This window comes from Schistocerca cancellata, chromosome 3 (genome assembly GCF_023864275.1).
Source record: "Schistocerca cancellata isolate TAMUIC-IGC-003103 chromosome 3, iqSchCanc2.1, whole genome shotgun sequence".
Classification (NCBI taxonomy): Eukaryota; Metazoa; Arthropoda; class Insecta; order Orthoptera; family Acrididae; genus Schistocerca; species Schistocerca cancellata.
The window spans coordinates 522375883-522402124 of NC_064628.1; the positions used below are offsets into that span (position 1 = coordinate 522375883).

At 38.9% G+C, this 26242-nt stretch overlaps 1 protein-coding gene across 1 annotated transcript in view; it reads right to left on the bottom strand.

Annotated features, from left to right (window-relative positions):
• Window positions 1–5408: 5408 nt before the first annotated feature.
• The window catches only part of LOC126175334 (dynactin subunit 2), a 37519-nt gene continuing 16685 nt past the window's right edge, over window positions 5409–26242 (bottom strand). Inside the window, exons 4-9 of the mRNA XM_049922053.1 lie at window positions 24719–24830; window positions 19235–19392; window positions 10734–10962; window positions 8106–8315; window positions 6012–6114; window positions 5409–5882 (exon numbers count right to left, since the gene is read on the bottom strand). Coding sequence (XP_049778010.1) covers window positions 5701–5882; window positions 6012–6114; window positions 8106–8315; window positions 10734–10962; window positions 19235–19392; window positions 24719–24830 — 994 coding nt within the window. The 3' untranslated portion in view covers window positions 5409–5700. The remainder of the gene's footprint in view (window positions 5883–6011; window positions 6115–8105; window positions 8316–10733; window positions 10963–19234; window positions 19393–24718; window positions 24831–26242) is intronic.

Below are 26242 nucleotides of genomic sequence, written 5' to 3' on the forward strand. Positions count from 1 at the left end.
GTCATAGTCGACGGTGGTCAGGTCAATTCGGCTGCCACAGGAAGCAGAGCATGCTGGAACTGCTGCTGCTGGCCATGTGCAGTGGTACTGTTGTCAATTAAACTGATACACTGCCAGTGTTGAGTAACTGCAAAAACTCTATCTCCCAATTTAAGTCTGTAATCCCACATCCTTTCATCTTTCCCTCTCCTTCCCTCTTTCCTGATTAAACAATCTTGGGTTGCGAAAGCTTGAAATTTGTGTGTGTGTGCGTGTGTTTTTTATTGTCTTTATCAACATACCAATGCTTTCTCATTTGGTAAGTTACAGCATCTTTGTTTTTATATATATATTTTTCCCATGTGGCATGTTTCCCTCTATTATATACATTAGTGCAAACAAAATTCACATGCAAATGACCTCTGTCTCCAGTCACTGAGGCCGGATTGCAAGCAACTGCACCGAACAGTACAAGTAGTTTGGATGGTGGGGGTAAAGAGGAGGCTGGGAAAGGGAGGGGTAAGGATAGCAGAGCGTGGGTGGGAGAAGGTAAAGTGCAACTCGTTGGAGCATGCAAGGATTTGGTGGGACAGGGAAGACAGCTAGGTGCAGTCAGAGGTTTGAAGAGGAACGGGGGAAGTGGAAGGAAGGGGACAGGAGGGAAAACGAGGGAGGTAGAGGACAGGAAAAATGACTAGTGGGCGAACTGGCAAAAAGAAGGCTGTGTAACAATGAAGTGGGTGCAGGGGTGGGGAGAAGTGGGTGAAAGACAAAGGCTGAGGCCAAGGGGTTACAGGAATGTAGTATATATTGCAGGGAGAATTCCCACCTGCGCATTTCAGGAAAAGCTGGTGCTGGTGGGAAGGACCCAGATGGCACAGGTTGTGAAGCGGTCACTGCAGTGAAGAAAGTTGTGTGGAGCAGCATGCTCAGCAACTGGGCAGTGCAGCTGTCTCTTGGCAACAGTTTGTCAGTGGTCAATCATGTGGACAGACATCTAGTTTGTTGTCACGTCACATAGAATGCAGAACAGTGGTTACAGCTTAGCTTGTAGATCACATGATTGCTTTCAGAGGGAACCCTACATTTGATGGAATAGGAGATGCCTGTGACTAGGTTGGAGTAAGTGGTGGTGGTAGGATGAATGAGACCCATCTTGCATCTAGGTCTCTTTCAGGGGAGGGTAAGCTATGAGGCAATGGGTTGGGAGTATATGTGGTGGAGACATGGATGGGGATATATTGTGTAGGTTTGTTGAGTGGTAGAATACCATAATGGGAATGGTGGGAAGGATGGTGGGTAGGATATTCCTCATTTCAGAGTATGATAATATGTAGCTGGAACCCTGGTGGAGAATAAATTTTCAGTTGCTCCAGTTCTGGTTGGTACTGAATCACAAGAGGATTTCTTGTTTGAGGCTGGACAGTGGGACTCTGGGAAATGGTAGGTGAATGAAGAGACATGGCACAGGATTTCTGTTTCTGTAAAAGTTTGGGAGCATAATTTTTGTCTGTGAAGACCTCAGTGAAAGCCTTGGTGTATTTAGAGAGGGACTGCTAGTCACTACAGGTGGGATGACCACAGGTGGCTAGGCTATATGGTAGGGACTTCTTGGTAGTGAATGGGTGGCAGCTGCCAAAGTGTAGGTATTGCTGACGATTGGTAGGTTTTATATGGATGGAGGTACTAACATAGCCATCTTTGAGGTGGAGGTCATCATTGAGGAAAGTGGCTTGTTAGCTCAGGAGAACCACATGAAGCAAATGGGGAAGAAGGTGTTGCGGTTCTGGAGGAATATGGATATGGAGTCCTCATCCTTGACCCAGATCACGAAGATGTTGTCACCAGGTGAGGGGATTCCCCTAGATGGCCCACAAATAGACAGGCATTGGATGATGTCATGACGGGTGCCCATTGTTGCCTCTCATTTAGATGTTTGGAGGTGATGGCCCACAGTGGCCAGCTATTGTGTCCCCACTGAGAATCTCTGCTCTTGTATACCAACACCTTCAGCCTATTACCCATAACCTATCCTCCTAGATAAAAGACATCAACATTTCCTCCACTGACTCTGTTCCTGTCATGATCAATCCCATCTCCCTTTACACTAAAAATCCATAAGGCCCATGGCTTTGCTACCATTGAACACTACCTTTCCCAATGCCCAACTGATTCAGAACCTTCAACCTCGGCCCTAGTCACCATGACCAACTATATACTGACCCACAATTACTTCACCTTTGGAAGCATTAACTACAAATAAATCCATGGGGCAGCAATGGGCAACCAAATGGCACCACCCTAGTCATGGGTCTTCAAGAGGAATCATTTCTAACTACCTCATCTGGTTCAGATCCATTGATGATATCTTTGTGATGTGTACTGGGGGTGAGGACACTCTAAACACATTCCTCTAGAATCTCAACACCTTCTTCCCCATTTGCTTCACCTAGCCCTTCTCAACCCAAGAAGCCACATCCTCGATGATGACATCCACCTCAAAGATGGCTACATCAGTACTTCAATCCATATAAAACCTACCAATCACCAGCAATACATCTGCTTTGACAGCTACCACACATACAGTACCAAGAAGTCCCTTCCATACAACCTAGCCACCCATAGCTGTCACACCTGTAGTGACTAGCAGTCCTCCTCCAAATATACCAAGGCCTTTGCTGAGGTCTTCACAAACAAAAATTCACTTCCCAACCTCATACAGAAACCCATCTCCCATGCCTCATCTCTTCAGTCACCCACCACCTCCCAAAGTCCCACTGTCTGGCCACAAATGAGTAGTCTCTCATGACTCAGTAACCCTCAGTACTGGAGCAACTTAATCACATTCTCTGTCAGGGTTTCCGCCACCTCTTATCATACCCTGAAATGAGGAATATCTCATCCACTTTCCTCCCCACCCCTCACACAGTGGTATTTCAACACACACCAACCTACACAATATATCCTCCTCATTCATCACTACTCCATCCCTGCTCCCAATCCCTTGCCTCATGGCTCATATCCCTGCAAGATGACCTAGACATAAGACCTGTCCCATACATCCTCCAACCACCACCTACTCTGGTCCCATCACAGGCATCACCTATTCCATCAAAGACAGGGCTACCTGTAAAAGAAGTTACATGATTTACAAACTAAGGTGCAACCACTGTTCTGTGTTCCATGTGGGCATGACAACCAACAAGATGTCTGTCCGCATGAATGACCACTGACAAACTGTGGCCAAGAGACAGATGGACAACCCAGTTGCTGAGCATGCTGCCCAACACAACATTCTTCACTTCAATGACTACTTCACAGCCTGCACCATCTGGATCCTTCTCACCAACACCAGCTCTTCTGAACTGCACAGGTGGGAATTCTCCCTGCAGTATATCCTATATTCCTGTAACTCCCCTGGCCTCAGCCATTGTTCAACCCTGTCCTTCACCCACTTATCCCCTTCCCTGATTCCGCTCAAGTACTACACGGCTTTCCATTACTCCAGCACTCCCACTAATCTTTTTTCCCCTCCTTTACTTTTCTTCTTTTTCACTTCCCCCCCCCCCCTCTCCCAATAGTTGAATCATTTGAACTTTACATGCAAATGGAGCATCTACATTTTTTATTTGCATTTATTCACACACCACAAAGCTCTGACTGCATCTACCTGCCCTCCCTTGTTTCCATCACTTTCCTGCATATTCCCTCAAACAGCACTTTAGCAGCAGTTTTAATCTGCCAGGATTTCATATCAGTGCACACTCTGCTGCAGAGTGAAAATCTCATTCTGGAAACATCCCCCAGGCTGAGGCTAAGCCATGTCTCCGCAATATCCTTTCTTTCAGGAGCGCTAGTTCTGCAAGGTTCGCAGGAGAGCTTCTGTAAAGTTTGGAAGGTAGGAGACGAGGTACTGGCAGAAGTAAAGCTGTGAGTACTGGGCGTGAGTCGTGCTTCGGTAGCTCAGTTGGTAGAGCACTTGCCCGCGAAAGGCAAAGGTCCCGAGTTCGAGTCTCGGTCGGGCACACAGTTTTAATCTGCCAGAAAGTTTCAGATAAAAAGTCTATTCATCAAGCGGCAGCAGAACACATACATTAAAGAGATTTCACTCATGCAAGCTTTGGTAGCCAGTGGCTCCCTCTTCCGGCTGAAGGGCTTAAAGGGGAAGGAAGAGGAGTGAAGGGAAAGGAACTGGAGAGGTTTAGAAGAAGGAGTAAAGTTCAGAAAAGTCACCCAGAACCCCAGGTCAGGTGAGAGTTGCCACCTGGTAATTTTCCCCTGACCTGGGGTTCTGGGTGTCTTTTCTGAACTCTACCCCTTGTCCTAAACCTCTCCAGTTCCTTTCCCTTCACCCCTCTTCCTTCCCCTTCAAAACTTCTATAAGAAGAAGCCACTGGCTCCAAAAGCTTGCATAAGTAAAACATTTTTTATGTATGTGTTCTCCTGCTAAAGCTTGGTGACTAGATCTTTTTATCTATCTAATTAAATTACATTTTAAAAAATTGATTATTTTTGTTGTTATTCATTGTGTATGGTACTCACCAGCCCCAAACTCAGAATGCCCATATTCACTAGGCACAAATTCCTACAAAGGGCTACAAGGAAGTTGGGAATGGAAATTTTCACACTTTCCTCAAACTTCTTTTTTTTCTGATTTTTAATGCTCAGTACTGATACCAACAATTTACTTTTGTTATTCCTAAGTCTAGAGTTAGAGGACTCCATTACAAAGAAATTCTTCATTCTTGACATTTATCATCATTAAATTGTGTGTGAATAGTGCAGGAACTGCTTTTTGATAACCATTTCTGAAAAGTGGATTCAGTTTACTGGCATGCAGTTACAAGCTAACTTATGTTCAGTACGTGATTTAACTGGGTCTCAATGTAGCCATTTTATTTTTCTCTGTCATTATCTTCTGCTGTTAGTTATCGTTTCTCTTGCAGCATTCCATTGAGATACCTGACGAAGATTCTGTGTAAACGGATATGTAAAAGGAAACCAAAACAGAACACAGTGGAAAACAAGATCTGTTTCCCCAAATTTATTTTGAGTAACTTAAATGACCGCCAAGTTTCATTACATGTGGATGTCTTGTATAGACAATACAAATAATAAATCAAGTGTGTGTGTGTGTGTGTGTGTGTGTGTGTGTGTGTGTGTGTGTGTGTGTGTCCTGAAAAAAATATTGTCACTGTTTCTAAACAATAAACAAAAAAATTTAAAAATGTTTTTGAGCCCACTAAACATTAGGGAATTCACCCAACAGGTATAAAATATTTTTCTGAAATGGTCAAGCAACCAAGTATTTTTTCCTGAACCTCAGGTGGGTGGATGGGCGTGTGCCCTATATAACAAATGTAATGAAAGTAGTAAATAAGAAACTTTAAACATGAACAACAGGAAAACCGAATATGATACACAAGAATTTTTTTCTGGTCTTTTCTTAAATAATAGTTTATTAGTGGAAATATTACAAACATGAAAGCTAAGCTTTTTATCTCGTTTTGCATTTACAAGCAAGAAAAATATTATCTTTCACAATACTGTTCCATTATTGACTCAGTAATTGCCGCCTAGAAAAATTAAATGTGGTTGAAGCTTTTCACAAAATTATTTCATTTCTTGCGTAAGTACTTTTAATGTAATAAATAGACTGGAAACTTATGGTGCACCTTTACAACAGTAAAGAAAAGTACATCCATCTTACAGAATTAAATTTCATTTCTTTTTTAAAGCATCCACTCTCGCATCTAAGTTACCTAGATTCTTCTTGATAGATTCCAAATTCTGGCTACAGGTCTGCTGTACTTGCTTTATTAGGTCTTCATTATTTTGCAGTGTTGTTGTTATTTGCTGCTGTATTAGTTCTAACTGACCTAATGACTTGCTGAAATCAACGGCTGAAAATAAGGACACACACATGACAGTGTAGATTAAAAAGCACAATTAAATCCAGTCATAATCCAGACATCATATAGCCTACTTTTACTGCCACATTAAATTATAAACTTCTGAAACAGTGAAATTACCTTGATGATGAAGCGTTTCCAGAGCTAACATGCGGTCAACAATTTGTGGTAGCATTTGAGACATGTCACCACTTTTCTTAACCAAATCATACAATTCCATAATCTGGGAAAAATTAAACAATTTTAAAAAAATCTGTACACAAACCAAATTCTGTATTAGGCTTAAGTTATGCAAGACACAATCTCTATGGATTAATGCAACAAATTTCTATAACAACAAAAATAATTTTTGACAATATAATGTAACTGAGTAGATAAAAAAATCCACCCACCAAGCGGCAGCAGGAGAAAACGCACTTAAAAGGAAGTTATACTTACGAAAGCTTTCAGAGCCAGTGGCTCCTCCTTCCCGCAGAAGGGTCAAAGGGGAGAGGTTTAGGAAAAAGAGGTAAATTTTGGAAAAGTCAACCAGAACCACGGGTCTGGGGAGACTTACCAGATGGGATGAGAAGGAAAAACTGATTTTTGAGGATTGCACCGGACAAGATTTGAAAATCTGAGAGCTTAAAGGTGGAAGACAGGGTAATATGCAAGACAAAGTACTGCTAAAACATCGTGCATGAGTTACTATGAGTGAAAAGCTAAGTGTGCTGTATGTAACAAAGGTGGGAAGGGGATGGTGAAAAAGAGACAGGTCAGAAAATGAAAGATGTAGAAAATTAAATGGAGTAAAGAAAGAAATAGTTACTGAGAAGAAATGCGGAGACGCAAGAAGTTAACAAATTAAGCCCACGTGGATGGCAAGAACCAAGGACATGTTGTAGCATTAGTTCACACCGGTGGAGTTATGAGATATTCATGTCTGAGGGAAGAATCCAGATGGCACATGCGACGAAACAAGTACTGAGGTCATGATTGTAATGTAGAGTGTGCTCTGCAACAGGGTAGTGTGTGTTTCTAGTATACACCCTCTGCCTATGACCATTCATCCTAACTGATAACTGTGGCAGTCATGCTGATATCAAAGACCAAACAATGTTTACATAACAGCTGGTATATGACATGTTATTTTAAGGTGGCTCTCCCTTTGATAGTATGTCTTTCCAATTACAGGGAGGATAGAGGTGATGATAGGAGGATGCATAGGTCAAGTCTTGCAGCAGCGACAATCACAGGGGTTGGAAGTTTTTTGGAAGGATCAGTAGTACCAGGATTGGATGTGATGGCCTGGGAAATCTGCTCTTGAATTAGTATGGTGGGGTAATTACATCCAGTGAAGGCCCAGATGAGAATGGTAGTGTATTGCTGTAAAGAGTCTGCATCCGAACAAATATGTTTGCCTAGAATGCCAAGGCTGTATGGTAGGGAACGTCTGACATGGAAAGAATGGCAACTGTCAAAATTTAAGTACTGTTGCTTGTTTGTAGATTTAATGTGGCTAGAGGTGTGCTGACTTTCAGTGAGGACATCTTTCATTTTCTGATGTATCTATTTTTTGTCTTACCCCTCCAATCTCTGTTACGTACCATTCACTAAGCTTTTCACTAATATCAACTTGTGTACGATGTTTTAGCAGCAATCTTTGCCTTGCATACTACCCTGTCTGCCACCGTTAAGCTTTCAAGTCTTCAAATCTCGTCCAGTGCATTCCCCAACAGTCAGTCTTTCCTTCTCATCCTGTCTGGTAAGTCTCCCTGACCTGGGGTTCTGGGTGATTTATCCAAAATCTACTTCTTTTCCTAAAGCGTTTCAGTCCTTTTCCTTCACCCCTCTTCCTTCCCCCTTCCCCTTCAGCCCTTCTGCTGGAAGGAGGAGCCACTGGCTCTGCAAGCTTGCATAAGTATAACCTCCTTTTATGTGTGTTCTCCTGCCACCACGTGGTGAGTAGATTTTTTATCTATCCAGTTACATTATACACCCGTAATACTATGATATACTATGTGTTGAGTTGTGGCATGTTAAAACACCTAGCCATAGATGTTTGCAGATCTGCTGTAGACTTTTTGAGCAACTCTAAGTGCTAATACAGAAACTTTATCATAGGATGAAAGTCACTTGTACTAAAACCAGAGCTTACTTCCTAGTGCAGGGTATGCTCTGTGGCACTAGAATGGCTTACCATTTAAAAAGGCATCAGCAAATCAATGGTATTACCTTAGCATCCCTGTCAGCAGATTGAGTTGCAGTCTGCCCCTTTTCAGCTAGTGCATCCATTTTGGCAGAAAGAGCTGCAAGCCGGGATTCAGCCAGATCAAGGCGAGAATTATCCAGAAGTGCAACACGAGCACTCAGCTGCTGAGTTATTTCCAACAGACCATTAGGAGCATCTCTCTGCCCACCGATGTCTTGTGTTGTAAGACCCACCTGGAGGAAGGTATTCATGCAGTGTAGTAACTGTAGCATGCATAGCATATGCTTAATTTTAATGCTGGGGCCTTTCTGGATAACTATTTACCAGCCTAATTTGTACATATAATATCAAAAACAACAGAAAGCTGTACCCAAAAAAAAAAATTTAGCTAATATTACGAGAGCGTGATAACAAAAGTATATAACTGCTTTAAAAAATAAGACATAAGCTGTGCAGCACTGTTGGACATAAGAAAAGCATCTGATTACAAAACACCACTAAGGAGTAAGAGAAAATGCTCTATGTCTAACACAGTCTTACTTGGATAATAGGAAACAGTGAATGGGGATAAGTAATCAAAAATCAGAGTGTCTTTCAGTTACAACAGGTTTAATCGCATGATCTGTTTTTGGACCTTCCCAATCCATTATTGACATAAATGGGTTACCTACAATTGTATCGTGTGATACAGTGCAATATGCAGATAATACTCCTCACATTATACCAATAGCGAAAATGTGCAACACAGTATGGGGATAGCAATGGAGCTAAGTACTGCCAGGTTTCAAGCAAATTCAGTACAACAGAAAAATAACAATAAAACTGAAGACATATTTCATCTGAATGCTCTGTACAGAAAAGCTATTAGGATTTCGCATAGGGAAGGTATATGGCAGACTAGCACATGCTGTGGAGCAATGTTGTTGAAAAGTCTAATAGTGTGCTATTCTGCAGTCTTCCACTTTCATCTGAATCAAGGAATACTACTATGAAGTAGTTCTGTGCATTCAAAGTTACTGTTTAAATGTAAAAGCAAAGTTATCAGGTTCACTGCATGACTCAGCTCACGTGAATCATGTAAAGATTATTTCCAACAAATGTCTGTATCTGCCTTCCATTTTTAAAGGAAACCAACACAAGTATGACATAAGAACATTAATCCATAAGTATAACACAAGAAGTGCACATACAATTAACATGCACTAAGCTAGGCTTGCAAAGATCCGTAACTGCTACTAATATCTTGGCCTTCTCAACTTCAATAAACTATCCCAAAAGTGCCTACACAGTGCCAATAAATAAACTGAAAACTATCACTGAAAAATGGATGAAAAGTAAAAGACTTTATTCTACTCCAGAGTCCCAAGAGTGTGATCAATGACCTACATTTTGTATGCCATCAAACAAGACATGTCCAGAAAGTAAGTACTGCTTCAGAAAAAAGACTCAAAAAAACTTTATTTGGAGCCAAAATTTATTTTTACAAGAAAGAGCATTTCTTAAACTAGTGTTCTACATAGTTGCCATCCTTGCTCAAACATTTGTCACAATGGGAAGCCAACTTTTCTATCCCTCATCAGAGGAAGATGCCATCAGCGAAGACAGTAACTGCTGAACGCTGATTTTTGTGTCACCACCACTGTCAAAGCACCTTCCTCCGAAATCACACTTCAGGTTCAAGAAGAAGTAATAGACGGTATGAGATCAGGGCTGTACAGTGGGTGATGTAACTGCTACCTACCGAATAGTTGAATAAAATTTTGAGTGACACCAACACAATGACAACATGCATTGTGATGAATCAAGTATTCCATGACTTTTGTTTTCAACTCTGTGTCAAAGTTTTCTCTGTGTATCACACTGACTTTTTCACCTCTGGAAGGAACTAAACAGACAGAAAACTAAGAAAAAATGGTGTTCAGGCGTGGCTGTCTTCGATGGTGGCATCTTTCTATAATGAAGGCATAGAAAAGTTTGTTTTCCACTATGACAAATGTCTGAACAAATGTGACAACTATGTACAAAAAAAAAAAAATTAGTTTAAGAAATGCTCTTTCATGTAAAAATAAAGAGTGCAGATTAGTATAAAACACCTTGTAGGAAATCCATTGTGAGTACAACGCGAAGTTCTTAATTCTGGAACAAACTTGTCAAAATTCTGCATGTACTTCACAATAATTTAGTTTTTGTGCAGTCATTGTTATTCAGAAAGTGATATAATTGAGAAATTCTCAAGAGAATGCTGTTGCTCCATCAAAGACCAGCTTGTTGAGTCTAAACATTGTCATTTTAATAAATGTCATGCTACATTTCCTTTTAGTAAATATAACTAGGTAATTCTTGAAGTTCCAGAAGAACCATAGTGGAAAAAAAAAGGACAAAATTATATATTCCTTATCCCGTGTCAGTCTACACTGATCTATCTGCTGATGAAGCACTCATACAAAGTCATAATGGTATAGAATACATCAAAACAGTTTACAAATATTTATTCATTAGCACATAAAGCTAGTGAAAAATCAAAATGTCTCAAACTTGGACTGTTAAAGATAAGTATTCACATTTTTAATATCCCACCACAATACATACAAACTAAGCACATTAACTTTTTCTGCAAATTCTGAGTTTTAGAGCAAATGAAAAAAACAAACCGCTTTTACTGGTTCTGGTCCAAGTACTGTCTCCAAACGATGCAACCGCTGATCCAGATCAGCAATACGAGAAGTGTGGGCTAGGCGGGCCTGCTCAGGCTGATAGGTAAGTTGATACAACAACCCATTGCTGTCATTTTCAGAAATACTTTGATCTTCCTTGTTTGTTTTAACTTTTGTGGCATCTGCATTTGTCTGACACAAGCCTTCTAGTTTTGCAAGCAGCTTTCTAGTTTCAGAAAAAAGAAAAAAAGAGGAATATTAGTGTTACTTTAGTCATGTGGGCAAAAAGGATGTTTTCAATACATTATTTTGTTAAATATATATGTTCTGTGATGAACCACACATATGTTCTCAGATCCATTCTAGAATATTTCAAGAATTTTGGATAAGAAACGATGATGAATATGGAACAGTACTCATTGTCAAAATAGGTCACGGGCAAACTGCTGGATGTCAGTGTCCGATAGGCACAATGTCGGCAAAAACAAACATGCACTGATGAACTGACTAATGGGAGGACAGAGCCAGTCTTATCTTCTGCCCCTCTCCCCCCTAATCAGCTGCTCTATTGGCCATCCATGCCTAGAATCACTATCCCACTTCTCCCACCAACACAGTTCTCTGTCTTAGGTCCGTGCCAAAATGGGTGTGCTGGTGGAACCTCTGCTGTTCCTCCACCCTGAAATCAGCTTGGTGTCTGATATCTTATTTCTCTTCTTGACCATTCTAATAGAAAGGTACTATGCCTTACTCAGGATGTACCTGCTACCATGATTTATTGACAGTTCCCTTACTAGAATCTCAACAGGCTCCTTAATTATGCAGACCCAGATGTTGGATGTCTGTTTCATAACTTTGGTATCATTATAGTCCATTCCATGTAATTCCGTCAGCTAATGTTCTGCAACTGTTGACTTGTTAGGCTCCTGGAAACTGCAATGCTGCTGATGCTCTCGGCAATGATTTTCAACAGTATGCACCATCTGACCTATGTATGTGTTAGCACACTAGCGAGGTATCTGATAAGTCCAAGGTCGTCTTTCACACAGCCAAGCAGTGCCCGAGTTTTGGATGGTGGACAGAAGACTTTCTTCACTTGGTGTTCCCAGAGGTCCTATATTCCAGATAATGTGCCGCAAAAAGGAATAAATGCAATGGCCATGTCGTCCTGAGAATCTTTTCTGGTTCTGCCAGTTGTAAAGTGAGAGTAGGATGTACGGCTCTCAGCATTTGCCACTCCTTGTAGCCATTCTTCTGGGAAACTGCTCTGCAGTGTTCAAGTTCTTTGTTGATACACCTGCTATCAGAGAGGATGCGAGCCCTATGTTCCAATGTTTTGAGAACGCCGTTCCTTTGAGCTGGGTGATGGCAGCTGTCTGCATGTAAGTATAGTTCAGTGTGCATCTTCTTCTGGTACACATTGGGGCCGTCTGCTTGTCTTTTAACCAGAAAGGGGAGTACTCCATCCACTTTGACTTCCATGGTAAAATAGATGTTCTAGTGTACAGAAATGAGATGTTTAAGTAACACATTCAGCTTGTCTCTTCCATGAGACCATATGACAAAGGTGCCATCTACATACTGGAACAAGTAGTAAGTTTCAACTGGGTTAATTCCAGGGCTTCCTCCTTGAAATAATCCATATACATATTGGCGACAAATAGTGCCTTTACAGGAATCCTCAGAACTTATTGGAAAGAAATTTGAGGCAGAGGTGACCAATCTTTTTACATTTTGATGTTGACATACTTTCTTTTTGATTGTGGCTACTACAAGGAAACAGAAGGAGTAGCCACGTGGAGGCCATTTTCACCAGTTGTCACCAATATGTATAAGGAATATTTCAAGGAGGAAGCCCTGGAATTAGCCCAACGAAAACTTACTTGTTTCTTCTGGTATGTAGATGAAACCTTTGTCATATAGCCACACGGAAGAGAGAAGCTGAACGACTTCCTTATACATCTCAATTCCATACAACAGAACATCAGTTTTACCTTTAAAGTTGAGGTGGATTCAGTGCTCTCCTTTCCGGATGCCTTGGTTAAAAGAAGAGCAGACAGCACTTTGGGCCACAGCATGAACCAGAAGACGGCACACACTGACATACACTTACATGCGGTCAGCTGTCACCAACTGGCTCAGTGGAACAGCATGCTCAAAATGTTGGTACACAGGTGCTCAAACCCTCTCTGATAACGAAAGTATCAACAAAGAACTTTAACATCTGAGAGTGGTTTTCCAGAAGAATAGCTACAAGGAGTGGCAAATTGCAAGAGCCCTACGTCCTACACACACTGTGCAACTGGTGGAACCAGAAGACAGTTCTCATGAGGACACTGCCATTGCATTTATTCCTTTTTGTGGTGCATTACCTGGGAAGAGGACGAATACTGCAGAAACACCAAGTGACGACGGTCTTCTGCACACCAGTCAAAACATGGGCACGGTTTGCCAGTGTTACAGACAACCTTAGACTACAGAAATCTGGAGGTCTACCAGATACCTAGCCAATGCGTTTAAAACATACATAGGTAAGACTCTGCATACTGTTGAACATTATTGCCAGGAACACAGTGGCACACAAGATTGCAGCAGATTACGTCTGCAGTTGCAGAACATTGACTGAGGGAATTACGTGGAATGGACTATGCCACACCAAAGTTTCTAACAGACATCTAACTACTGTGGCTGTGTCATTAAGCAAACTATTCAGGTTCTTGTAAGGGAACTGTCAATAAATCGTGATAATGAGTACATCCCCCTGAGTATGGCATGAGACCTTGCTTTTAGAATGTTCAAGAAGAGAATTGAGATATCAGACATCAAACTGATGTTGGGGCAGGTGTAGGAAAAGCAGAGGTACCACCAGTATGTGCATCTGGGCACAAACCTACGGCAGAGCACTGCATTGGTGGGAGGAGTTGGGGAAGGGATTCTGGGCACAGACAGCCAATAGAACAGCTGATCAGAGGGAGGAGAGCAGGAGAGCTCAGTGCCGTCCTCCAGTCAGTCAGTTCATTAGCACACCTAGTGACCGCAACATGATCGTTTGCCAAAATATTATGCCTATTGAACACTTACATCTGGCACTTCATTTGTCTACTATTTCGACAAAAAGTGCGCTGGTAAAAGCTGAAGAATCACAGTATCATTGTTCTCTCTATCATCATCTGATGAAGTGCTGGCAGATTGAAGTCTTCCACTATCATATATGGTTCATAATTGTCATGTTAATTCTCTCTACACTACTGTGTGAAAATTTTAACACCCAGAAAGAATGGTTTGAATCACTCCAAAAATTTGAGGATGTGTAGAACAGTAGAACCATAATAAGTCATAAAGACTGTAGAGAGATTATGGGCATGTAGGCCCAGCAGTGACCTCTTGACAGACTGGATAATACAGTCTTACACCATACTCAGTTGGTGCAGAGACATCAAATGAAGTGAATATGTGCAGGTGCTGGTATGCCTCATTGAGATTAGACGATCCAATTTCAGCATGTGAGTAAATCTGAACAGCAACCTCTACACCAGATAAGTTTTAGAATCTGAGGCACTACCCCTCCTGCAGGTAGCTCAATTTAACATGTCTGGATATGGTCAGTTGGCAATTTATTTGTTGTGGTCCTCCCACAACCACTGTTAAGCTTGCTGACATGCGTACAAATCATGTGGCAGTGTTTCTCCAACAGCACTAAGCCTTCTCAGATTCCATACCATGCTGTCTAGAGGCTCCACTTGCAATGTGTGGTGGCTTCTCGCTGTACTGAATCTCTCAGTAGAAATGTAAGTACAGTTCTGTAATTCTCATCATTTGTGTATTGTAACTTCCTCAATCTGTGAAGTACAGTAAGTCAAATAGTGTCAGAGGCATTTCTAACCTGAAAGTCCAGTGCCTAGCACATGAAACAAAATAGTACACACATAATTGATGATGTCTTTCAAAATTAAAGGTGTAACATTCATGAAATGATAAAACTGGTTTCCTTCTGTAACACACAGATGAAACTAACATCACTATTATCAACATAACATTACACACAACTGAGAATGATAAAAAGTTAAGTTCAGCCACAATGAGGATAGGTGCATCTATTGTAATTGATGATGAAAGGGAAAAGAATGGGTTACTGAAACTAGCACGCATAAGCAAATTTTAGACCATTTGCAACTGCAATGCTTCTACTAAACTGAAACTGAAATCAGAACTGTCAAAACACACAAATGTCTTTGAGCACATTTTTACACACAACTGTTTCTGTTTCCAGAACATAAAAGAAGAACATCAACCATTTCTTTATCTTTTTCTGACCACTGCATTTGTTACAACTGACTGACTGATTGTTTTATTCATGTTTCAGAAGGCACAACTGAGAGTATTATATGCACGTAACCACTGTATCTGGGTCAGGAGGAGACTTTAACAAGCCCAATTTGAACTCAGAGTTTGCAGACTTTGGAGGTATTGGTAATTTTAATTCTCCTACTTTTCTCACTATCAACATAGTTTACATAAGATAGTATTTTCAACAGCTGTATGGTAGTAGTTTTTCTTGAGCACCTGCAGCACAGAAAAAATGAATACACAATGAAGATTCCTTCAGATGCTGAACTTTGATGGAATACAGTGCCAAAACTTCATGTGTCCAAGTAACTACTTGTGTAACAGCATTTCTCAATAGCTATTGGTTTTCATCGTTCATGACATCTGAAATATTCAAAATCATAAAACCTGAGACAAATCACTCACTGGGTAGCATTATTATAAAAATGTAAAGACAAAATACAATGAAGTCAAATAGTATCTGGAGAAAGTTGGAAACAATGTGATCAACGACATGAAATTTACTTGTCTGGCATTGGCGTTGTCATCATCATCCTCTTCCATGTATGTAGTTACACTGTCCAAATTAGAGTATGATAGGAAGGGGGCAGAACAATCACACGTTATAGCTATCCTGAAGAGGTTCCCTTAAGAAAAAGGCTTTACAGCTTATATGAACCAGTCATACACTTCACCTGTGGTTTGTTATTACTGTCACAAAGCAAATTAAAAAAGGGGTGAAATAATTTCATCCTGCCAAAATACCCTGTACTGCAAACATGTCACACAAATTCCACAACTGATGTAGGTGTATAGACTTCAGCAGAGTCTGTTACAAAAACTAATCTAATGTTATCTTAGGCTAAACCTTACAACATATGCTGACAGATCTGTCTAGGCAATAGCACGCTATCCATTTTAAGCAAAGCAGTTGGAGTTTTAAAAACAAGTTTCATCGCTAATGCCACAAACAAGTTTTTCCAGTTTCAGGAAACAAGTAGCCAAGCTGAAAGCAAAAAACTCATATCAGCAGAGCTTCTTAGGTGGATAGTCGACAAGTTTGCTTTAAAATGCACCAAATATTTACAAAATATGAATGACCTTTAGGTAAGTACAAACTACAAGAAGGGTATTTCCCCAAAAACATAAAACAGCATCAAAAGAAGGAACAACTGAGATGCTTCTGAAGTGTGTTCAGAATCTGCATAAAGAAAAATGGTAAATAACAATAGTGATGAGAAGTGACAACCTTCAAAATATAAAATGAAATTAAACTACTCTGAAGTTTAAGCCATGTCATGTTACTCTTCAATTTCTTCTTACATAATTGATATAGTCTCCAGTACGTATCTTCTTTATGATCTTCTGGTGTTCCCAGTTAAACATACAGTGTTCAGCAAGGTGAGTTACAGTGAGTGTAGCATGACTTAACTAACAAAACTGAATTGGCTATTTACTATATGTAGTGGAGAGGTTGAAGTTGGATATTGTGAGAATTTGTGAAGTGCAGTGGTAGGAAGAACAGAAGTTCTGGTAAGGTGAATATAGGGTTACTAACACAAAATAAACGGGAATAATGCAGGCATACACCCAACAGTGAACAAAATAGAACGCTTGTACACTATTATGAATAGCAAACAGACATTATTACCATAACCGGGATGGACACGAAGACACCATCTTTATATGACTATTAGTTCCGCAGATGAAGAGGTTGAAAGAATGTATGATGAGATAAAAGAAAATTTAACTGTGATGGGGTCTGGAATTCAATAATAATAAAAAAAGAGAAGAAGTAAAAAACAAGAACCACAGACTGCATGAGAGGTCTGATAGGGAAGTCCACCTGATTTAATTTTGTACAGGACATAATTTAATCACTGCTAACACTAGCTTAAGAAACATGAAAGATGGTTATACACTGTTAAGATGTATTTCAAAATGAGATTTTAAACTAAAAAACATTTCCAACGGCAGATATTGAAACTGGCCTTTGGTTGCGGACTGCATATTATAACTGAATAAATCTCAGACAGGTAGGAAATTAAGGAGCTGGAAGCTGGATAAATTTGAATAATCAGGAGCTGTCGAGAGTTTTAAAGGCAATAAGAGACAACAGTTAACTGCCATTATAAACACTTTAGCATAGAACCACTAATATTAGGAACATAATCCTCAGCAATGCGGTTCTGGAGTCAAGCTTATCTGGTTGTCTCAGGCAATCCTATATGCAATTTTAAAAGCACGCAAGGTTGAAATAAGGAAATAAATAAAACTATTTGTATATATAGTCCTCATCTTATTTTTAAAATGGCAACACCAAATTCTGTGAACCACTTATCTATGGTATCACCCATCCGCCAGTGTGTTCCTTCTGCAAAGTGGTAAACACTGGTTACATCACTGGTACATCACTAGCTAGTAAACATGTGTAAGGCTCTGACAGGCTGCACTGAGCCACCAGCTATTCCGTAACATTCCAAAGATGTTGCAGAGTACATGGAGAGACATCATACCTATGGTTATCCATGCAAAATCATGCTCTACAGAGAGTTCCAAAAAAACCATCTAAAGAGGGATCATTATTCTTGCCAGACTGTATATTAAGCACAGTATCAAACTTAATCTGTTAGACTGATATTTTAAGTTCCTCAAGCACACCAAGTTTCTTTTCTTTGTTATCTACTTTTATCAATTTTATGATGTATATAATCTCTGAGTTACTACTCACCATATAGAGGCGATCCTGAATCATGGATAGGCACAAGAAAGAGACTGTCAGAAAGTGAGCTTTCGGCAAACAAGGCTTTCATCATACTTCCTGGCAGGTTAAAACTGTGAGTGGACCAAGGCTCAGTTTTAAATTGCCAGGACGTTTCATATCAGCGCACACTCCGCTGCAGAGTGAAAATTTCCTATTTGTTTGTCCTACATATTTAACTTCACACGATGCCCACTGTATTTTATAAACACCAGCCTTTTGGCGACTTCATGCTACAAACTATATCTCATTAAATTTTTGCTGTAAAAGTCAACTTGACGATGTATGGTCAAACATGTTCACCAGCTTCTGTGATTTTTTCCAAAACATGGAATATTGATGATGATCTTATCTCTTGCTATTTCTTCTTCCTGTTTCTTCTTGCCAATACAGATAAGGTAATTTACAATCTTCACATCATACCAGTTATTTAGTGATATCTGTTTAATAATGTTTAGTTCATTTAACCTATCTGCTGCACTCACTAGAACATTATTGGCACCATTCACTAAGCTTGTTTACACTAAATTTATAAAGAAGCAGCTTGAGCAAGCTTAAATAACAATCCACTAGGTTAAATCTGATGATGTACTTAATGTACAAACTGGTAAGATTGGTAATGCCTTTTTCAATGATTTTTTATTTTTTTCAGGGAGTTAGTACAATAAATGTAAATGATTTTGTATAGGTACGCATTGGTATAGCGTCTCTCCCTGGGCCTTGTAACAACTTTGGAATGTTAGGGAAAGTCTGGTGCCTCAGTGCAACCCGTCCGAGCTGTACACACATTTACGAACTAGAAGTTCACCAAGAGGCAGCTGATGTGACTTTACAGAAGGAATGCTTTGGTAGATTGGCAGTGACATGAATAACCACAGCAGAGAATCTGATCACACCATTTTTTTGCGTAAAACTAAGACTTCCTGTTCAAATAATGTTATCTGTTTTTAAATTTTGACCTTGTGTGCGTTTGAAGTGCAAATTAAGGCTCCTGAAAAGCATTGCTGAAGATTATCTTCCAAACATCAATGGTTGTATGCTAAAATCTTTATAATGATTATCTTAAAAGCTGGTATCTCTGGTCCTTCATATGGACAATATTAAAACTGTCAACTCATACAAGCACCCATCTGTAATGAATGTGAGAGGAGACAAATATCATTCTTGCAACAAGAGGGTTCCCTCTCATCCTGGGGTCTGCTGTCTTTCCCCAATTCAACCCCACCCCCATCGGGGAAGTCCCCTGAAAGATGCCATAATATATGTACTCTTATACATGTGTGTTGGCAGCACTGACCCTTCTCCCAAACATAAGTACTGGACAACAGTTCTGTCAAACAGTGTCTTAACAGCTGCCAACATAAAATACTAAACATTTAGATATTTACCACCAGTTCAGAAAGGTACTAACTTATGTTGCATATTATGTGGGTCAGAAAGATTTGATACAAGCTGAGATCCAAGAGCCTCCTCCAAATGAACTTCAGCCATTTGAGAGCAGACATGCTCCATACGACCTGCTAACTGGGAATATGGCTGCTGCTGCTCTGGGGCATCCTTCAGCGATTCCTGAAACACAGTAACATTTTGTTATTTATAAAAAATATTTCTTGTTCTCTTTGTTCCTGAAATATTTGTACTTGTGCAGATTATTCACAAAGCCTCCTCCAATCTCCTGTTTTCTCCACAATTTATTGTTCAGCATTTCCTATTACAATACTCTCCAATTCACAACATAATTTCACAAAACAAGTACCAAGTACACTTGAAAAACCATTACAAAGAGATTAAAATAATGTATAACCATCAAATCATAAAAGGAAATAGTATAACTTAATAATGGAATAGAACCATCTAACAAACAATAGAAAATCCACGATGGAATAATGACAAAATTATGAAAAGGATAGACTGCTACTCACCATATAGTAGAGACATTGTGCTGCAGACAGGCACAACAAAGAGACTGCTAAACAAGTAAGCTTTCGGACAAAAGGCCTTCTTCTGAAAGACACCACATACATTCACATTCATGCAAACACAATTCTCATGCATGACCGCTGTCTCGAAAACCACAGACACTGTGTGTGTGTGTGTGTGTGTGTGTGTGTGTGTGTGTGTGTGTGTGTGTGTGTGTGTGTGTTTTTTTCAGAAGGAGGTCTTTCCACTGAATTTACTTACAGTCTTTTTGTTGTGCCTGTCTGCAATTCAACATCTCCACTACAAGTGAGCAATCATCTTTTTCATAATAGAATGATAACAAGCTTTTCCTATTTAGGGCAATTTAAAACAAGGACAGGATTGACAAGAAACAAATAGATGAGTACCATGGCATGAAGTGATTTCTCTAATATAAAGTGTGTTTTCAAAACCTAGCTTCCAATGTGAATTAAATGGAAGGTTTAGAATCCATGGCATTTTGATAATTAAAATTCTACACTTTTAATTCTAGACAAAAATGGATCCCAGTTTCACAAGAAATGACTTATTAAGCAACCACTCTTACAAATCACCATCACCAGTGAATGGTGAAATAGTTTTGAAATTTCATGACATGGCTCTGCGTACTCTTCCCACTACCGTATTTACTCGAATCTAAGCCGCATTCGAATCTAAGCCACACCTGAAAAATGAGACTCTAAATCAAGGAAAAAAAATTTTCCCGAATCTAAGCCGCACCTGAAATTTGAGACTCTAAATTGAAGGGGAGAGAAAAGTTTTAGGCTGCACCTCCAAATCGAAACAAAGTTGGTCCGTTGTAATATGAGACACAATTCAGGTCGAATTAATTATGATACAGCTGCAGTAGTTTGGTTCGAGTCTTAAGCTTAGCAGTCAAGCTTCACCGGGTAGCCATTGCCATGTGTCAGGCGCTCCGTCCGTATTTATACGGGTACCCTTCCTTTTTCACGTGCTTCGTCTGGTTTGAATCGATTGCTCATTTTTCTTTGATCTGATAAGTGCCATTCTTTTTGTTATAGGTGTGTACGTCATTGCATTATTGTACTGTGTCATGCATTGTTTGTCGCATTCTGATTATGTGTGTTTACGACCTGTCGCCGCTCGCGGCATGGCGTGCTTTTGTGCGCGCTACCGCCGCTCACAATAAAAAAAAGAGAGAGAGGAATTGTCTCATTAGTGAAACAATGGCAAGAGACTGCTATTTGTTGTTACTTACACTGCTGCTTTCTTTAATAATGATCGACAGGAACCAAATAATAGACTGCGTATGATAGATGATGTTCTGAACGAGAGTTTAGCTGAAATTTTTCTCCGTTTGATAATCTTTGCAGACGCCTCTTTTGTACATTACATTCTGCACAGATATTAGTCATCTTAGATTTAAAAATCTAGTCAATTGCCGTGCTTCATTTCTGACTGTATCACTATTAGGCATGAGAATAATACGAATATAAACATGACATGGCATATATATTCTTCCGCGTTTGCTGTTGTCTCACATTAGTTTCGTAGTTTATTTGGCAGACAGGATTTAAATGAGATAGTAGCAAACACAAAAGAATACATGGCAAAATGTTTATATTCGTATGATGAAGAGAATACTGCATGTGATTCACAATTCATGAAAGTTCCTATTAGCAACCACCTCTTCTCACAGGTAGGAAAAAATTCAGAATGTAGAATTGACCATATTGACAAACATGCCAAACAGTCTTGCCAGTTGGATTTTCGTAGTACATTGAAATACTGCTACATTCGAAGATGAACAATACGGAATTTGTATTTACTTTGTTGGATAATATATGAAAATGCAGTGGTCGAAACTCGGGGCGGAGAAAAGAGCTCGTCTTCCACATTTTTTTTAATTTCCTGAAGCAGAGGTTTTGGCGCCAGTATTTATCTTTGTGCCTACAAAGCATGCTTGTGTAGCGCTACATATATTCAACGGCAGATGTTAGTTGTGGCGGCACCTACCAACATTTTTCAGAACTTCTACTTACTTTGCACTCGATTCTAAGCCGCAGGCGGTTTTTTTGATTACAAAAACCGGAAAAAAAGTGCGGCTTAGATTTGAGTAAATATGGTAGTTAATAACCATTGTATATTCTGGCCTTCTCCAAACCGATATTGAAATGATATTTCTGTCTGGTGTAGAGGCAGAGAGGCAGCCTTTATCCAACAGTGGATATCACTCTCGCTCTCTCTCCATCCCCCTCTCCCAATTACTAACCACAATTATTAGGAGCAACTGTAGGATGGTATTTTAAACCTTCCTTGCATCCCTCTCCTCTCTGAAATTCACCCTTCTGGTACCTACAATGAATAAAATTTGTCTCAATGCTAAATTTATAGTGTCACACTTTTCCTTAGTATTCAAAATAATTCCAGGCTATGAACACCTTTTTACTTTTACATTTGCTCTATGATACTTAATTACTTTTGTGTTAACCTACCTATTTTATTGTGGCAGCACTAAGAGTTCATTCCTTTGGACTTCACACCGTTATTACAATTGAATCATCGCATGAATTTAAGTGTGCTGCTTTTAGCGAACAAGTTTTCAGTAATAAAAGATAACTATGTCTCCTTTCATCAGTCACGCAACTTTAACTTATATGTGTGTGTGATAACAATGTAAGTGTCACTAACAGTTATGGCTACTTTGTATCCATCCTCTTGCTAGTGTAACTTTCGTATTTTCTTTGAAAAACAGTGATCCTCACCATGTATATGCCGCATACATTTTAAAATTTGCTTGGCTATCATAATCACCTTCACTCACTTTCACAGAACAATTTATCTTTAGTTGATACTTCCTAATAACTTATTTTTCAAATAGCACCAACACTTATGTTTATGCATAATCTTCTCAGTTATGATTCCTGATTCCTATTACACTGCATTTGTGTGTTTTACATACTGTTCAACTTTAACACTTCAATATACTTTAGTTTAACTTCATGACAGTTTAATTTCAGACACTGAATTTTGATTTGTACATAGGCATATTGTAACACCTATGTTTGTTTATATCCAGAACTATGTCGCTATGAGTATGGTCATATGCTTTCTAAATAATCTTGTCTTTTGTACTTATTAATTGTGATTAAAAAGGAACTCCCTTTTATCAGATCAAGATGCCAATGTATTGTAACTCTCAGCATCTAATAAGTTCAATTAGTTGTCATCTGTAATTAAAATTTAGCCTACTTACCATGGGATTTAAATCACTGCTGTAGTATTTTTCCACTCAAGTTAGGGTCTTACCTGTGGGGAACTTATTAGCTTAATTGGTGCGCAGATTCCAAACTGAATTTTCATTTAACAATTATTTCCATGGAATTGCTACAAAATAATTGTGCTAATATAATTTTGAGTGTTAGGTTCTACAATAACAGTTTTTAAGAACTGACCCCAATAGGTCTTAGTTTTCTATTGTCTGTTAATGTTCTGAGAAAACAGATTAATATTTATACTCTTTTCACATTTTCATTAAGACTGTTCACATAAAGATTATGTTATCGGTGCCATAATCCTCAAGAATTTTAATGATTTAGAGATATTCACAATGTTAGTACTGTTTCACTCAATTCTTTTTTATGTATATATGTTACAGATTTAACATTGACGAAGTGATCTCAAAAATTCAACCCACTTCTAACAACAAAGTAAAGTTTAAGTGAGTTCACGTCGAAAGCTTTAATATTTGTTTCAACTCTTTTTTTCCATGTCCTTCAATGCTTAGAACTTTTGATTAATGTCAACTGAGAGAATCAAAACAAAATACTGCTTGCAGAGTTTAGTCCCAGTATCCAAAGGCCACATTAATTTGTAACATTTTCTCCAAGTCCTCCTCTAACATTAGTCATACAAGTGTTGCAAATGACTAACTGTAATTGTTACTTGAGCTTTTTTTTTTAAGCCCATCTGGCGAATTCAGCCAGTGCCCCTTTGTATGCATTGTCATGTTATGTTCAAGTGCAGTTCGCTGTGGTATACATGCCAAGTAGGGTTGTTCAGCACAGTTTGTTCCTGTGCGCATCTGTCGGTAGCCAGTAATAAGCTTTGGAGAGGAATCGTGTTGGCTTCTGGCTTTTTGTCAGTACTGTTGATTCTTGATTGGATGCACACTTTGGTACCAGCATGTGATCTTGCTCTTACTCTCCTTAATTCTCAGGCTTTGTTCAGACGCTAAAAGTAGCATCTTCTCTCTGACCATCTTGACTGGCTGATGGCTTGAATGGACCAACTTGGGTGAACTAAAATGCATTCCATCCAAAGAACATACTGAGTCAAATTTTAATTAACTCTTATTAAAGAATCTCCCTTCAGATGCCTCCATTCTTGCCTATCCTGGACAGGCTCCACTCTGCACTTGAACATTATGAACTTTACTGCTCTTCAAAGTATGTGTGAAAAAAAAAAAAATACCTCAAGCAGACATCTTGCACAATCCTTCTAAAAATTTTTCAGGGAATGGGTTATGGGTTTTTGGGGTGGAACCACGAATATTCTTAAGCTCATTATTTGATTCCCCCCCCCCCCCCCCTCGAGCATGAAGATAAGTGGAAACTAACAGCATGTGCAAAGGAATAAGGCAATCTTTCTTCTGAAGCTCAATTTAATGGACTGGCATGAAACACCAACACAATAGAATAAAATATCCCTATCTACATCCCATGAAATTATTCACAGAACACAGAAAATCTGTAGTATTATCACACTGCAGTCCCTATTAACAGTAAATGAATTTATAAAAACAAATGTGCAAGTAATTTCATGATGAAGGATGTAACTATTTACTCTAAGCTGTATTACAATAATACAAAAGTGTTCTTGAATAACACTTCAGTTTTTAATATCTATTACACAGTATGGGAGAGAGAATTTTTATTACTGGATTTGGAAATTAAGACCATACAGTATTTCTAACCTGAATTTGTGATATTTCTTCCAGCAGTTCTTTCATTTCACACTGAAGACGTTCATATTTTTGGAATGGAGTTTCCTTCTCACCCATGCCAGCTAGCTCCAATTCATTCAATCTGAAAACATATGTATCTTCAGCATAGCCATCCAACTACATTCACTGAAATCATTGTGGCTTACAAATTGTATTCTATTAATGAAAATCCTAAATGCTTTAATCTATTATTTATTTCAAAACAACAACACACAAGCTGATATAATGCACTTTATGTATCAATATTCAGATCAAGCATACTATGAAGTATTACAGTACTGTTATAAGTTATGACATCTGTTTTACAAATTCAAATGCTTTCTAATGGAACTGCCTAACACTGATCACATAGAATAACAAATTTTTTGCATAAATGAAAAAAATACTCTATTAGAAAATTTGAAGTCAGTGATTCACATTTGTCAAGCTATATACTAACAAAGGTAATGAAAACAAATCATGGATATATATGTATGGTATTCATCCTTTTTCTCCACCTTATATTGTTTAAATTTATTTTCACAAACATCAACATCATGTAAATTACGAGCAACAAGAGTGACAACTGATTTGAATTATATTGGTTTTCAAAAAAATGACTGATCTATAAATTTACCACATTATACTGTACAGACTAAAGCTGTATTGGTATGCGGGACTGTCAGTCATATAGACATTGAAGAATTTTACTGTTTATAACAGTAAAATATCCTAAAAACAAAGTTCACTGTGGAATTCACAACACATTAAATAGTAGTTAATCACAAATCATTATCCTGACAGAAAATTTATGAGAGCATGCTGAAAAGTAATGCTTCTGAATTTATGTGAAAACATAGCTTTTTCAATAAGACAAACTTAATTAACATTTTACATAATTATTCATCATGTCTACATACTTCATAAATAAGTCACCCTCACGAACAAACACATTTCTTCCAACAAGAGACCAGTTTGCAGATACCATAACTGTAGAATGTTTGACTTTGTTGATGGTGCCACAACCTCACCTCTGCTTGGATCACTTCATCACAATCAAAGTGAAGTCTTCAATGGTGTTCTTAAGTTTTGGAAACAAATGAGATGAAAAATTGGATGAGGCCAAGTCAAGACTGCATGAAGGATGACTGATGACAGTGAACCCAAGGCACTGGATTGTTGCAGCAATTTTGTATGGTCTGGTATTGTCATGCTGAAGTTAGTTCGTTGGTTGGATTCAAAGAAGGGGGAAGGGACCAAACTATGAGGTAATCAGTCCCTATTTCTGAATAAAACAATACCACAATTGTGATAATAAAACAAACGACACTGACAACTCGAAACAGAATGAAAGGAAAATTCACTAGAATGATGAAGGGCAACATATATGTTCAAATGGCTCAGTACTATGGGACTCAACTTCTGAGGTCATTAGTCCTCTAGAACTTATAACTAGTTAAACCTAACTAACCTAAGGACATCACACACAGCCATGCCCGAGGCAGGATTCGAACC